The sequence below is a fragment of the Lampetra planeri genome, unplaced genomic scaffold (assembly GCF_965212315.1).
Source record: "Lampetra planeri unplaced genomic scaffold, kcLamPlan1.2.h2 scaffold_1896, whole genome shotgun sequence".
NCBI classification, from domain to species: domain Eukaryota; kingdom Metazoa; phylum Chordata; class Hyperoartia; order Petromyzontiformes; family Petromyzontidae; genus Lampetra; species Lampetra planeri.
The window spans coordinates 2,860-16,644 of record NW_027614645.1 but is presented as its reverse complement, the minus strand read 5'-3'; the positions used below and the strand labels follow the sequence as shown (position 1 = coordinate 16,644).

Sequence of the window (13,785 nt, the reverse complement as noted above, 5' to 3'; positions counted from 1 at the left end):
ACAAAGTACCATACATATATCTATATAAACAGTATATATAGGAGCTGGAAACCACTGTAGGTGTATTTGGGGCTGATGTTCACTCTAATAAACTCTACATGCTGGGCTGGCTGCTGCTCCGGCCCCGCAGGCCCGGTTCACTGGCTCCTCCAAGGCTGACTTTATTTTTGTAAATGACTGGTGTTTTAAATGTACATCTCTGTTCTGATGTGTGTAGCCACAGTTTCTCCTTTATCTGTTTTTAAATTTGTCCTCATTTCTCTCTGGTATACGGGTCATGTGTGATGTCGTCTGCTGATCCTGTCAGCTGCCACTTCTGCTTTGTCCCCCGCCTCTTTGGAAGAATATCCCACAATTCTTTTCTTTTTGTTTTTCTTTTTTCTTTTTTACAACCTTGTCTTTTGTTCGTTGTCCCATCTGTTGCATGGGGAGAGGATGGCATAGATGATCTGCATGTAGTAGGGTCTGTCTATCGAGAACTGTTGGTATGTACTGCTAATTTTACATACATATATGCAACAAGTTTGTCTACACTATACAGTTTGTGTGTTGTTGTATACACATATACAACAATAAAATATTTATATGAAGGTGTACTGTAACGTCAGTAACATAATGCAATATAAGGTGCAGTATATTATTGCACCTGTCATTTTGATGGAAAACAGAGGTGTTGGCTAGTTTTAAGCATGAAAAAGGCCAAAGTAGAATTAACATTGAGTTTTTTTTTCCCCTGGTCCTCGTTTCAAGTGGTGATGGAGCGCTTGTCGAAGCAGCTCTCCTCCCCTAAGGCCACCGCTCTGAAGTGACATGGACGTCCAGCATGCCAGAAGTAACCTACATATGTCCTCTATTATTTTACACACAATTCATCACTTGTATACGCTCAGTGAGACAATACGGTTTTGTTTTTCTTTCTTTCTTTCTTTTTTTCTTTCTTTTTGAGGGAGATTGTCTGGTTCATATGTTTCTCAGTGGAGAAGAAGAAAAGTCACTATGGAAATGATTTATTTTCAAAACAATATATACTGTATACCATTGCAAGTATGCCCATTGGAGTTATGTCATGTTATAACAAATTTGTAATCAAGTATGATTAAGGTCTTCGCATTGTTTTCCATGCAAAATGTTGTGTCATGCGGCACATTTAATGTTTTATTATTAAAAAGAAATAAAAAGCTCAAACAGTAACTCTGCCTCTCGCTTTCAAGTGATTCTGACTCGTGAGTAATAGCACCTTCAAAACAGACGGTGGGTCTTCAAGTGGCTCTTTGTCTCGACGAACAACCATCACCAACCTTTTTAAGTAGGTGATGGTTGTTCATACACTAAGTGTTGGTGTTAAATCAAGATTTTGGTATATTATCCCATGTCTTTGGGTAAAAACTATATATAAGGACCAGATTATATTCAGTCCTATATTAAATGAAAACACCAGAATCCGTCTGTCCCCTAAAGTACACAGAAGCTCAAACTGTTACTACTGGTGTGTGTCACCATCAGAACATTATGCAATAGCAGGAAATCAGGAGCATGCTGAGGTTTTGACTTGTTGAGATTCGCGTTGATAAATGAGCCTGTTAGCATTTGGACCAGGTTGACTAGGAGAAATAATCCTACATTGAAGTGGTTTCTCCTGAAAGTGCAGACAGGTGGAAGTGGCTGATGCTGTTGCGTCCAGCTGGAATGAATAACGTCACCATAAACGCGACACGCCACAGATGTCAGCAATACATGCTGGCGATGAACAGTGATGCTGTTACCTCAATGAGCTTTGTGTACAAAAACACTGCAGCATGTTGCACTGCAGAGATGGAAGCAGAGCGTAAATCTAAGAAACAGTGTATTTCTGTTGTTGGACACTGATAAAACAATCTTCTCAATCTATCAATGGCAAATAGAGAAATTTTAGTGGGACACCTTCAACAAGGACAGTCGCCCCTGGGGTGCTGGTTAAGTGTTCTCACTAAATATTGAACAAATTTTATAGAAGAAGCATTTCTCTCAATCATTTTGACCAGAGCAAATGGGAGAAAAAAAGCTGAAATATAGCAGCACTTTCCTTTAAAACTATTTTAATTGAGTTCTGTGGTGACGAGTGACAACATGTCGCTGGCTCCATTATTACAAATGGTTCTTCTTTTGCATTTGTCCAAAGACCCATTATTCATCTGTCAGTTTATTTTCTCTCCACAATTCCAAAAAAACAGCTTTACAGAAATTATCATGTGACTGGGTCCTATTATGTGTCGCCCTCTGAATGAAATGATAGAAATTATACATAGAGCTGTTCTGGAAATAGATTTACATTGTTTCCAGCATAGAAAAAACAAGTTTTTACCTTTTTCCACTTACAAAACCCAGTTTTATGAAGATACGTTGTAACCAGTACAATAAAAGAATGAACACTGTTAGTGATCAGAAGGACAAAGTCCATGTCTTGTGTTTCTCCCTCCTGCTGTGCTTCAACCTCCTGGTTGCTCCAGGCAGTCAGGCCGCTGTCTTTGACCCCCGTTGTCCTCAGTACTCCGTTCCCACCCAGATTTCACAAGCGTTTCCCGTCCAACCATCCCAGCACTCACAGGTGCCGCAGTTGCACAGCCCATTCCCTGAGAGGAGATGTGTGAAGAAAAACTGTGAATTAAAAGAGCTGCACCATCATGTCTGACCTTTTACAAGGTTCCTCTTTTTCACACCCTGCTTTATCGGGTGCGGTGCTTTGGCGGTGGGGTGATGGCTGACTACACAGCTCAGAACATTGTGTGTTTCCACTGCTATTGCTCATACAGCAGTGGGCAGTTTGACTAAGACTGAGCTTGAACGCTCACATTGCTCAAGTCCTGTTTGTTTCCCTGTTGAATTTTACAGAAAAATAGCAGTATTTGTTGTTGGGGCTTGCAGCAACTCAACTCAACCTTTTCACAAAGGCAAAAATATAAAACGGAACGCTATTGCTCTTAGACCCATTTGTAAAATATGTGGCATTTTACAGGTTTTACATGAAACATACAATGTTTCCTCCAGATGCGTGTAGAAAATTAGCTGATTTAAGGAATAATGGAATGAATCTTTCCTTAAATCATCATCATCTTTGCAAATTTGTGAAAGAAAAGGCATTTTCAACTCCCAGTATTTGTCTTTTGTGTATGTATGTCATAACAAATAAGACTTGTGCATACCCTGACTTCCTCATGTATATGAATGTCAATGCAGCCAGTTCAGATGAACGTTTATAAGACATTTAGCTTCTTTGTTTGGTGTCTCCTCTTGACAGCCTCAGCAACGTTTGTCTGCATGCTCAAACCACTAATGCTCATTTCACTGACATTAAGTCTGACATTTGGCATCATGGAGTCATGAAGAGGAACACTTTGGAACAGCTGTCCGGATTTTGTCAGGGCCCAAGGCACAAATAATTATAAATATGTACGCGATTGCAGTAGTGTGTGTGTGTGTGTGTGTGTGTGTGTGTGTGTGTGTGTGTGTGTGTGTGTGTGCGTGTGTTCGTTCATGTGTGCATATGTGTTTGTGTGTTTACCTGTGCAGACGAGGTCATCATGTTTGTCACACTCTCTGTCGTCACACTCGCAGTACTCTCCTGACACCCACCAGTCCCGTGGGGAACAGATACACTGGCCACAGTGACAGGAACCTGCAACACACACAAGTGCTTGTTTATTTATTCCCTGAAAGTATGGTAAATTATATTTTCAGATTAACAGTTTTCATTCAGTGAGTGGAAGTGAGATCGTCCCTGGGGAAACAGTCACTAATGTAGTTTTGTCACCATGAAGCCAATCCACTCACACCAGCGTCCGCTTCTCTCACTCAAGGGCAAAACAGAATAATAAAGTATATGAGAAAAGCACACAGCCGAGAGAGAATCATCTCTACTACTGTCTGCTTGATGCTTCCAAAAGTGCACACCCAGACGTCTAGAAAATCTCCTTAATATCTGTCCGTGTGCATTGGATTACAGAAGGTAAACACTGAGGAGGTGAGGCAGAAGAGAGCTGAGACAAAAAAGAGGACTTTGACAAATGCACAAAGCTCTGATTAGATCCAGAACAAAAGTCGGTCTCATTTGTAGGCGTTAGTCTCTTTTCATCTCTTGCATTTGAGGCCAGTGCACACTTCACAGATCACACATTTAATCAGCTGTTATCACACAAGCACAATTTTATGAGTTTTACTGGACCAGATTTCGGCTGCCTCGTTTCCTAAGAAATGCAATGTATCATCACTGTCATCGTTGATTCCATATCAGAAGGGGTGATTCATAAGGAGAAATAGCATGTAAACGTCATAAAAGGAGAGAACTACAGCTCCATTGTGAATAAGAGAGAGCCTAATGGCCTAATGCTGGTCAGATTGCAGCCAAGGCCAACTGCCTGTCCCAGTAACACCTCCTTCCACACCTCAGACCATCACAAATGTCAGCACTGTTAGAAATATGTGTAAATTATTTTCCACCTCCCACTGGAGGTGTTTCCAACAAGTAGTTGGAAACCCTCTGTTAGTCCAAGAACACACTGGGGGGGTTATATATCTCATCTGGCCTGAGAATGTCCCAGGAGGAACTAGAGTGAACTAGAGTGAATGGCACGTTATCTCACTCAGCCTGTTGCCCTGGCAACCGGGGTTCAGATGGATGCAGGGACACTAGGGACACTAGCGTTTGACGACCTACAACAATATTTTTGCAAAGGTATCTGCTGCAAAGTACAAATTTTAAGAGTATGACTGATAATTCACACACAGCTAACACACACACACACATTGGTAAAAACATGGCAGTGTGTAGTAAGGTCATAAGTGGATAAAACTGGTTTTAAACAAGTAAAGTTACAGAAGCTGTTGCGTCATGATTGCACAGACGAACGCAAGCTGACAGGAACTCTTTAGTGTACAAATGAAAAAGTTCCGACGTACTAACTGAAGTCAAACCCTGAGACTACACTGAGGGAAAAGAACGCACGGAGCAGAATCCGACATCACCTTGGTTAACCGAGTCTGTGCTTCATGAACAATAACACACTTTATTCTCGTGGATGGAAGGGTGCAGTAAAGAGGCAGATGTCATATCATAAAACTAGCTGCTCTCTTTCTTCCAGACAGTCTCTTCAACATCAACACGTAGACCCCCTCGGATACAACATATACTGTACATAAATAAACATAAATCTTTACCTTTTCCACTGCACACCACTCCGTCTGAGGTCTCGCAAAGCTCCTTGCTCTGGGCGTCGCTCATGTCACATGACCTAGAGAACTGACACAACTTCCCGAACCAGCCGTCCTCACAGATGCAGCGTCCGCATGAACAGTAACCGTGACCTGGCGGTGGAGGGCAGAAGGGCCTTCATTTACGGGAGACAGAATGTGGAGCATGGCGATGAGACAGTAGCACAAAAACATTAGAACAAATAAAGCTGGGGACTCTGTCAGTCGGCACGAAACTGGACGAAACACATCAGAACACAATATTACAGCTTTGTTGGATGTTTTGTTATGGGGTTTAAAACTGCTCAGCCCTGAATAAAGCCAGTGGAAAGTGAAGGGAGGGTGCTGGAGAGCAGACGAATTGCAATAAAGCAGATGAAGAACAAAGCTGACAGAGCACACGTTGAACTCTAACAGGCAGAACAAGGAGACAGACACTGGAAGATGAGACAGACGCAGCAGGCTCATTGTATTTCCCCTGGGGACATGAAAGAAACTGTCATCACTGGTCCTGTCGTGCTCTTAATAAATCTCCAGCTCATCAGACAGACATGAAAAACAAAGAGTGGAACTGAAACACACACACACACACACACACACACACACAAACACAGTACAGTGTACAATGTAACTGATGGTTGGTGGGATACTTTAGTATTCGCTTCTGCCCTCCGTCAGGGTTCTGGATCACTCACACTGTGCTTATTAACTTAAAAAAGTAAAAGATGTTGAAGCAGTTGCGTCATGAAGCTTTTTGTTATTAGCTGGTTACAGACAGTTAAAGATGTGATCAAGAGTTTAGTCCACTTTAATGTCACGGATTCAATCTAGCAGCTGTTTCAGCTCAGAATTAAAAGCGCTGCCAAGTCGCATTCAAACCCAAAACGTTGCAAATGATCTTTGTGATCCGTTGCTGTCGACAAATGTTCTCTTTCGATCTGCTTATTTCACAAATTGTTCAAAAATCAATCATGTTCTCCAGCAAAAAAAATGCATCAACATCGGCTGTCGTCTCTTCCTCTTGATCTCCAGCACACCTCACTTCCTCATGCCATCTGCTTTGATCTCAGAGATGGGGGAAGGGGGGGGGTGTCAGGTTAGACGAGAGCACGAGCTGGTGTCGGCCTCGTGGCAGTGATTGCAGGCCTCGCGTCACTGAGTCAATCAGCCAGCCTGGGAGAACAGTTAATTGCTTTGGAGGAACAGCAACCTAGTTCATTCAATTAGTCTGCACCTGGCTGTAGCAGAGCTCTGTGCCAGAGGTTTTAGAGACAGACTGCAGTGGGGGACGTGGTGAATCTGGTTTTTAATCCAGTGAACAGACCTTTGAGTGTGTGCGGGGTAAAGAGTTCACTGCCAAAGACAGCACAAGGAGCTCAAAGTGGTCATGTGACGAAGGGTTCACTCAATCCATCTTTTGGAGCTTTTTACATGACTGCATTTTAACGTGGCGCTGGTGTTTTCACGAAGACACAGAGATCTCCTTTGAGATGATCTCGAATTATCACGACTCAGATACAACATCAAAGTGAAGAGGAAAAATAAGCTGGAGTGTAATGAAAAATTCACACAATAAACCAGGAGTTATAACAAGGGTGGACTGCAAGTAAACATTGACACCCACATCTCCAACGTGAAAACTGCATATAAGGCGAGAAATAAATATAACAAAAGGTATTTATTGTGGGGAACAGAAGAAAAAATGTGAAACACTTCGCACATCAATTTTTGGGCAGATGTGTTGGAAAGGGACACGTCCAAAGTAGCTGGCCAACTTCCAGAATAAAGAATGTACTGTGACATTTCAGTCATAGATCTTTTTCTTCTTTATTCTGGAAGATGGCCATTGTGTGGGAAAAATATTTTTTTCAAATACAAGATGGATTTAACGTTACAAAAAAAGTACTGTATCAATGTCAAAGTCGCAACATGCAGTGTGAACGTAGCCTTTCCGTGTCATCCGCTGTGAGTGATAAAAGAGCTGAGGGGGAGAACCCCTTAACTAAGGGGGTTTCCCTGTTGGGCAGAGTTCGAAACCTGGTCAGTATGGTGGAATGGTAAGGATTCAGTATACTGGTGGGAACCCTGGATGTGTGTGAGACACACAACATTCACTGCCTGAAAAAACCCAGGGAGCGACAGATGGCGAGGTGTCATGTGAGGCGAGAGGGCTGGCACCATCTGATGACCTGGACATGGAGAGAGTCCGGTCCAAAGTAAGTGTATGGCCGGTGGCTAACACCTGAAACTCCCGATGTTGGGAGTGATGATTACACTTATTTGCATATTTGTAAGGTACCATTTAACTTGTCACTTGTCATAATCAATATTTCAAGTCCAATTTGTGTGTTCTTTGTTTAGTCTGAAAAGTGATTTGTGCTCAGACATGATACTCAGAAATAAATCCAACTCATTCAACATTATACCGTGGTCTGGGTGAATACTCTTTTCTGATTGGCTGGACAGCTGTGTGTTCAAACCGTTTCAGGCACACATAGTTTGGCTCCAGGTTAACTTTTCTAATATCCATCCGCAGCACAAGCTGTTACATTGGCACACAATGACACACAGCAAAATGGATGATTTTAACATTTCTGTCAACTTGTCTGAAGAGCACAAGATGACTCCGCCCCCTGCACTGTGCTTTAACACTGTTTAATTCACACCTATGCATTGATTCTTCTTCTTTTTTTTTTTTTCTTTTTTTTTTTCTGCCATTTTTTTATTATTTCACACTTAGAGACAGTTCTGTTGGGTGGGGTTACAGTGGTTCCCTGGTATATGGTACCTACATATATATGCCAATACAGAGTAATTCACACACACTATTATATTATTCAGTTACAGCTATACAATTGTCTCTATTCTTTCCCAGTTGTTCCTATGAGCTTGTGGTAAAAAAAAAAGACGTTCCCATAGCCCTCTCTCGTCCTCACTGTCACTGACTCTCGCCAACATCCGTTCATACGATGCAACTTCTGCCATTTTTTCAATCCACCCTTTATAGTCCGGTGGGGATGTACTCTTCCATACCCTGAGGATAATCCGGGCTGCCGTAACCGTCCCGACCTTTATGACTGCCAAATATTGTTTTGACACTCCCATTACTTGTGATTGGTCGCCCAGTAAGCACAATCTTGGAGTGACTGGGATCTCAGTCTCCAGAGCCTTCCCTAGATGTTCTAATACTTTTACCCAAAATGGTTGTATCAGACTACATTCCCATAGAACATGTAGGAAAGTCCCTGCCTGTGTTCCACATCTCCAACACAGATTATCAGGTAATAAACCCATCCTATGGAGTCTAGAGGGGGTGAAGTAGAACCTGTGTATTATCTTATATTGAGTAAACTTCCCTCTAGCCTCCCTGATGTATTTTCCTGAGTTTCCGAATATTCCCTTCCACTCCAACTCACTCAGTTTGCAATCCAAATCTCTCTGCCAAATAGTCTTCAGAGTCCGGCAGATATCCTTATTTAGCCTGCTAAAGTTTCGATAAAACACTGCTGCTGTATGCCCTGTCTCTGATAAGTCCAGAAAGTCCCTCACTGGGTTCGTCTCATCTGCAAATTGCCCTTTTGTAATACAGTGTTTAATTTGAATGTATTTCCAGAAGTTTCCCTTTTCTTCTAGGTCATACCTTTGCAGTAATTCTGAAAACAATATAAATTCTCCATTCACAATTAAATCACTTATTTTGCAGATTCCCTTTCTGAACCATTGTCTCCAGAAAACAGTTTTCTTCCCAATACATATGGCTGGGTTATTCCACAGTGAGGCATACATTTGCTTTAGATGTAGTGTTCTGCACCTTTTGTGGACTTCTTTCCAGACCTCCTTTGAGTAGGTCAGTATTGGGTTTGGGGGATGTTCTTGTCCACTGGTGGATGGACCTTGTGACAGTGCATCCAGCGGGGTGAAGGGACTCTGAAGTTCCATTTCAATTGAATCCAGCTCAGTTTTGTGGTGCGATCACCATTTTAATTACATTAATTTTCCCCCATAGCGTTAGTTTTAATTTTCCCCATTTGTCCATATTAAATTTAATTTTTTGGAGGACTGGGTCCCAGTTTAACCGTATCATCTCCTCTATTTTTGGACTGAGACGAATACCCAGATATTTCATACCTGATGGTACCCATCTGAATCCAAATGGTGTAATATCGCTAGCACAGCATGTATCTGAGATGGGCATGCCCTCTGATTTATGCCAGTTGATCTTGTACCCTGATAGTCTAGAGTAGGAGTCAATACTTTTCAGTAGTTTTGGGAGGGACTTCTTTGGGTCTGTCATTACCACCAGTATATCATCGGCATACATAAACAATTTGTGCTCCCTCCCCCCTGCATTATACTCCACGGATCCCTTCATCTGCCTGTATTGCTACGGCCAGTGGCTCCAGGAAAATTGTGAAGAGTAATGGAGAGAGCGCACATCCCTGGCGGTTTCCTCGTGAGAGACTAAAAAAGTCTGAAAGAATGCCATTTGTAAACACAGCTGCTCTCGGTTTGGAATATAGTATTTTTATCCATCGACAGAAGTCCCCTCCAAAACCGAATTTTGACATGACAGATGTCAGAAATCCCCACTCTACCCTGTCAAATGCCTTTTCTGCATCTAGTGACAGAGCCACCACTGAGGTTGGGTTATTGCTATTCAGCCATGTTCGGTGCATAAGTCTTCGCATGTTGTCTGCTGATGACCTATTCTTGACAAAGCCCACCTGGTCACCACCTATAATATCTGGCAATATTTCTTCTAGTCTTGATGCCAGGGTTTTTGTCAAGATCTTACAGTCCACCCCCAGCAGACTCACTGGTCTGTAATTGGCTGGGTCCGACCCGTCTCTGTCCTTTTTGGGTATCAATGAAATTAATGCCTCATTAAACGTATCGGGGAGTGAACCCAACTCAAACGCCTCCATATACACTTTATGTAATACGGGGGCCAATATATCAATATACTTCTTGTAATATTCAACAGGTAGGCCGTCCAGACGTGGTGATTTCCCTGTTTTCATTGCTTGGATAGTGGCTCTGATCTCCTCCTCAGTTATGGGGGCTTCCATCCTATTTCTTTGGCAGTTCGAAATAGTCGGTAATTGCAGGTTTGAGAAAAAAGCATTCATCTCATCAGATGTGGTTGTGCAAGTTGAGGTATACAAATCCTTATAAAAGGTTTCAAATGTTCTATTAATGTCCCTGGAAGATGTAAGTATTTCACTACCTCTTTTTATCAATGGGATATTATTGGAATTCTCCTTCTGTTTAAGCTGTCTGGCCAACAGTCTACCACCTTTCTCTCCTCCCTCATAAAAATTTGTTTTAAGCCTGAATAAAGCATATTGCGCTTTTTTATTGTACAGCTCATGTAGTTGGAACTTTAAGTTACATAATGTATTATATAAATTGTCTGAGTATCTCTTAGCCAGCTCCTTTTCCATGTTGCATATGTCTTTCTCCAGTTTTTCTTGCTTTAGTACATTTTCTTTTTTAATTTTTGATGAGTAAGCAATGAACTTCCCTCGTACAAAAGCTTTGGAGGCCTCCCATACACCTATGCATTGATTGACCCTTACTTATTTACTCTTAAATCCTAGTGGTTATGGATCTTTCACAGTGGACATATATAATGCGCCATTATCAGGATAAGAACAGGATAATTAGACCATTATAGTCAGGTGTTGTAGTTCCATCTGCATCCCTGAAACTTACAAGAACATTAATGGAGACGTCGTATTATCTCCACTTTGGCTGGACTAGCTTTCATAAGTGAGGTATAAGGACAGCTGAGAACATATCAGGCAGCGGTGGGGATGGACAGTAATGCCACGTTCATGTTCCATGACATTATAATTGGTGTCTGAGGTTTACACTCCATGTCAACTTTTAATTGTGACAGTTTGGATATTCCTGAAAGCTAAGATACCACATCAGACTTAAATAACTAGTGTAGATAAGGATCGGATAGAGCAACAAAGAGGGATGAAGTGGGGACACATGTACAAGTTTCACCTATTTATCTGCAGAAAATTCAGAATTTCTGATCATTTCTGCTCGTCTTTGGGAGCAGCTCAACCTTGCTCTGAATGTTTCCACCCTGAGTTCAAGCCATTCCAGCAGTTACAAGCACACACTCTGCAAAGGAGCTGCTTCGAGAGCCTCGGGGCCGTCTGTCAGGTTCAGCTCAGCGGTTTCGAGGGAAAGGCAGAGAGCATTGAATTGATCTGCAAATTCAGCATCTCCTGCTGGTGCACAAATAAAAATAAAAAAATCTTCAAGTATTTAAACTCATTGGATTTTGGTGTATAATTCTAAGGATAAATACATCTTTTCACTTCGGTAGAAAGAGGCCGGCTATCTTGAGACAGGTCAAGATCATACATATTTTCTATAAGTAAGCACAAATCTGCTATAAATAAAATAAAATAAAATAAAGTGGTTTATATGGGTCGGCACACTGGGTCAGAAATATGTAGGGTTCTCGTCAGCACCTGCTTTGTTGAAATAGCCTATCAATTGACTTTTTTATACTGTCAACCTGGTGCTGTGGTATAGATCATTGTCACCTCTCCAGCTGTGCAATGCAAGTAAACAAATGAAAGGGGATGGAGAGCACAAAAAAGTTACACATCTGGAAGCTGATCTTGCAAAATGTTGTATCATTCAAACACAGCTTTATTCCAGAACCTGTGGACAATGCCAGTGCAGCAACCACTGCTGCTAACGTTAGCCACAGATGCAACAGAGGAAGAGATAATACAATGATCTGATGACCAAGATGACACAGACACACCTCACACCTCATTTAGCGCAATGCAGAGCTAGATACCAAGGAACTGCGTTAGCTGATCGACATAGTCGCTCAGAGTTTTGTAAATGTCACTATGTCACAATAACATAGTTCTGATCAGGTATATTTCTTTTAGAAACCTTCACTACTGAATTAAGGATATGGTATAGCTGTGACTAAATACTATGTGAATTAGTCTGTATTGGCATGTTTACTGTATTTGGGTAGTTACCATACACCAGGGACCCACTGTAACTCCACCCAATGGAACTGTCACAAAGTGTAAAATGAAAAGAAACAAAAACGGAAACCTGCTTAAACACAAGAAAGATTTGTTTCATTCGCTTTTTTGTGATGCAGGAAGTGTGTGTGTGTGTGTGTGTGTGTGCATTCACCTCCACAGACCTCTCCAGCGATGTCCTCACACTGACGGTCGTCACACTCGCAGTTTTTGCCATGAACGCGAGTGTCCCCCGGCGGGTGGCAGGTGCACTGTCCACACTGACACTGACCTACAACGGTGGAGACGTAAGCATGGAAATGACCATGACGACAAACAGCCTCTTGGTGTGTAGTGTGAATGGAGCATTCAAGTGTTGAAGTCATCTATCTACTTTCTAGCACATATTCTATGCAGGGTTGTGGGGAAGCTTGAGCATTCCCAGCTGACAGTGGGTTAGAGGCACGGTAATTATAACTCCTGGACTGGGGGTCTTTCTGTGCCCCTGTGTCTGTGTGGGTTCTCTCCAGGTACCCCGGCTTCCTCCCGTCTCCAGGACTTCTGAAATGTTCTGCTCTCATGCCTGGTTAATGGATTACTCTGGATTACTCTTGCCCGTAGGTGTGAATGTGAGTGTCTCTACGGACACAGAGGTCATGTCTATGTCCCTGGTCTCTCAAGGTGACTCTACGTAGCTCGCTATCCAATCATGGTGTTTCAATTGTCGCACAAAAAACATCTGACAGAGGAGATTTGGCCAAATTAACTGAACCAGTGTACCAGGGTTTGGGTTAGCACTGCTGTTAGCAGGATGCCTTGTACTCTTTCATTCTGTCAGTACAGATATTTGTGTTGTTTATATGTACTGATAGATTACCTGGAGAACTGGCTGAAACGAATGTGACCTGTGATCCGGATGTGTTAAATGTATGTCGCTGGATTCTGATCGGACTGGGTTTGTTGTCAGTTGACAGTTTTCCGGCATCACTAATGTGTTGGTCACAATGTACCCTGCCATGCACCCATAACATGAGCAAGTGGGAGATAACAAACCAATGAGTAAAATGAAATGAACTAATAATGAAAACAAACCAAATCAGCACACCCAAGATGATTTGGAAGTTTTTTGGTGAGAGCTGTGAAACAACACATTGTACTTGTTCAAGATGATCTACAGGATCTCACTGTGTCTGGAGTGTGAGACCAGTTCGGAACCACAAAATCAATTTGAAACTTCCTATAAACCACTGTGCTTTCTTTTAAAACTCCAGTGCCTGTATCCTGAAGTGGCTGCTGGTTTTTAGGTAAGCCCATGAGCAGCGCGTTACAGTAGTCGAGGTGAGTGGAAATAAAAGCATCTCTGGTTATTGTGTTATCCCCTGGGATACACATTTCCACCCCATCACCATAGTTCTTAACTGATAAAAGCTGCAGCTGGTTTTTAATTATGCTGCTAATGCAACGGCTGCTTTTAACCTAATCTTCCTGACGACTTCTCCATACAGGGAAACTTTATAGGAAGATCAGTCACACACACACACGCCTCAAG

At 42.1% G+C, this 13,785-nt stretch overlaps 1 protein-coding gene across 1 annotated transcript; it reads right to left on the bottom strand.

Moving 5' to 3' along the window:
- Positions 1 to 2,520: 2,520 nt before the first annotated feature.
- Positions 2,521 to 12,528, bottom strand: ITGBL1 (integrin subunit beta like 1; the record flags this gene model as incomplete). The annotated part of the gene is made up of 4 exons (XM_078622968.1): positions 2,521 to 2,609; positions 3,539 to 3,652; positions 5,191 to 5,337; positions 12,412 to 12,528. Coding segments are annotated over 4 exons (467 nt in total), but the record flags the coding sequence as incomplete, so codon positions are not given.
- Positions 12,529 to 13,785: the final 1,257 nt, after the last annotated feature.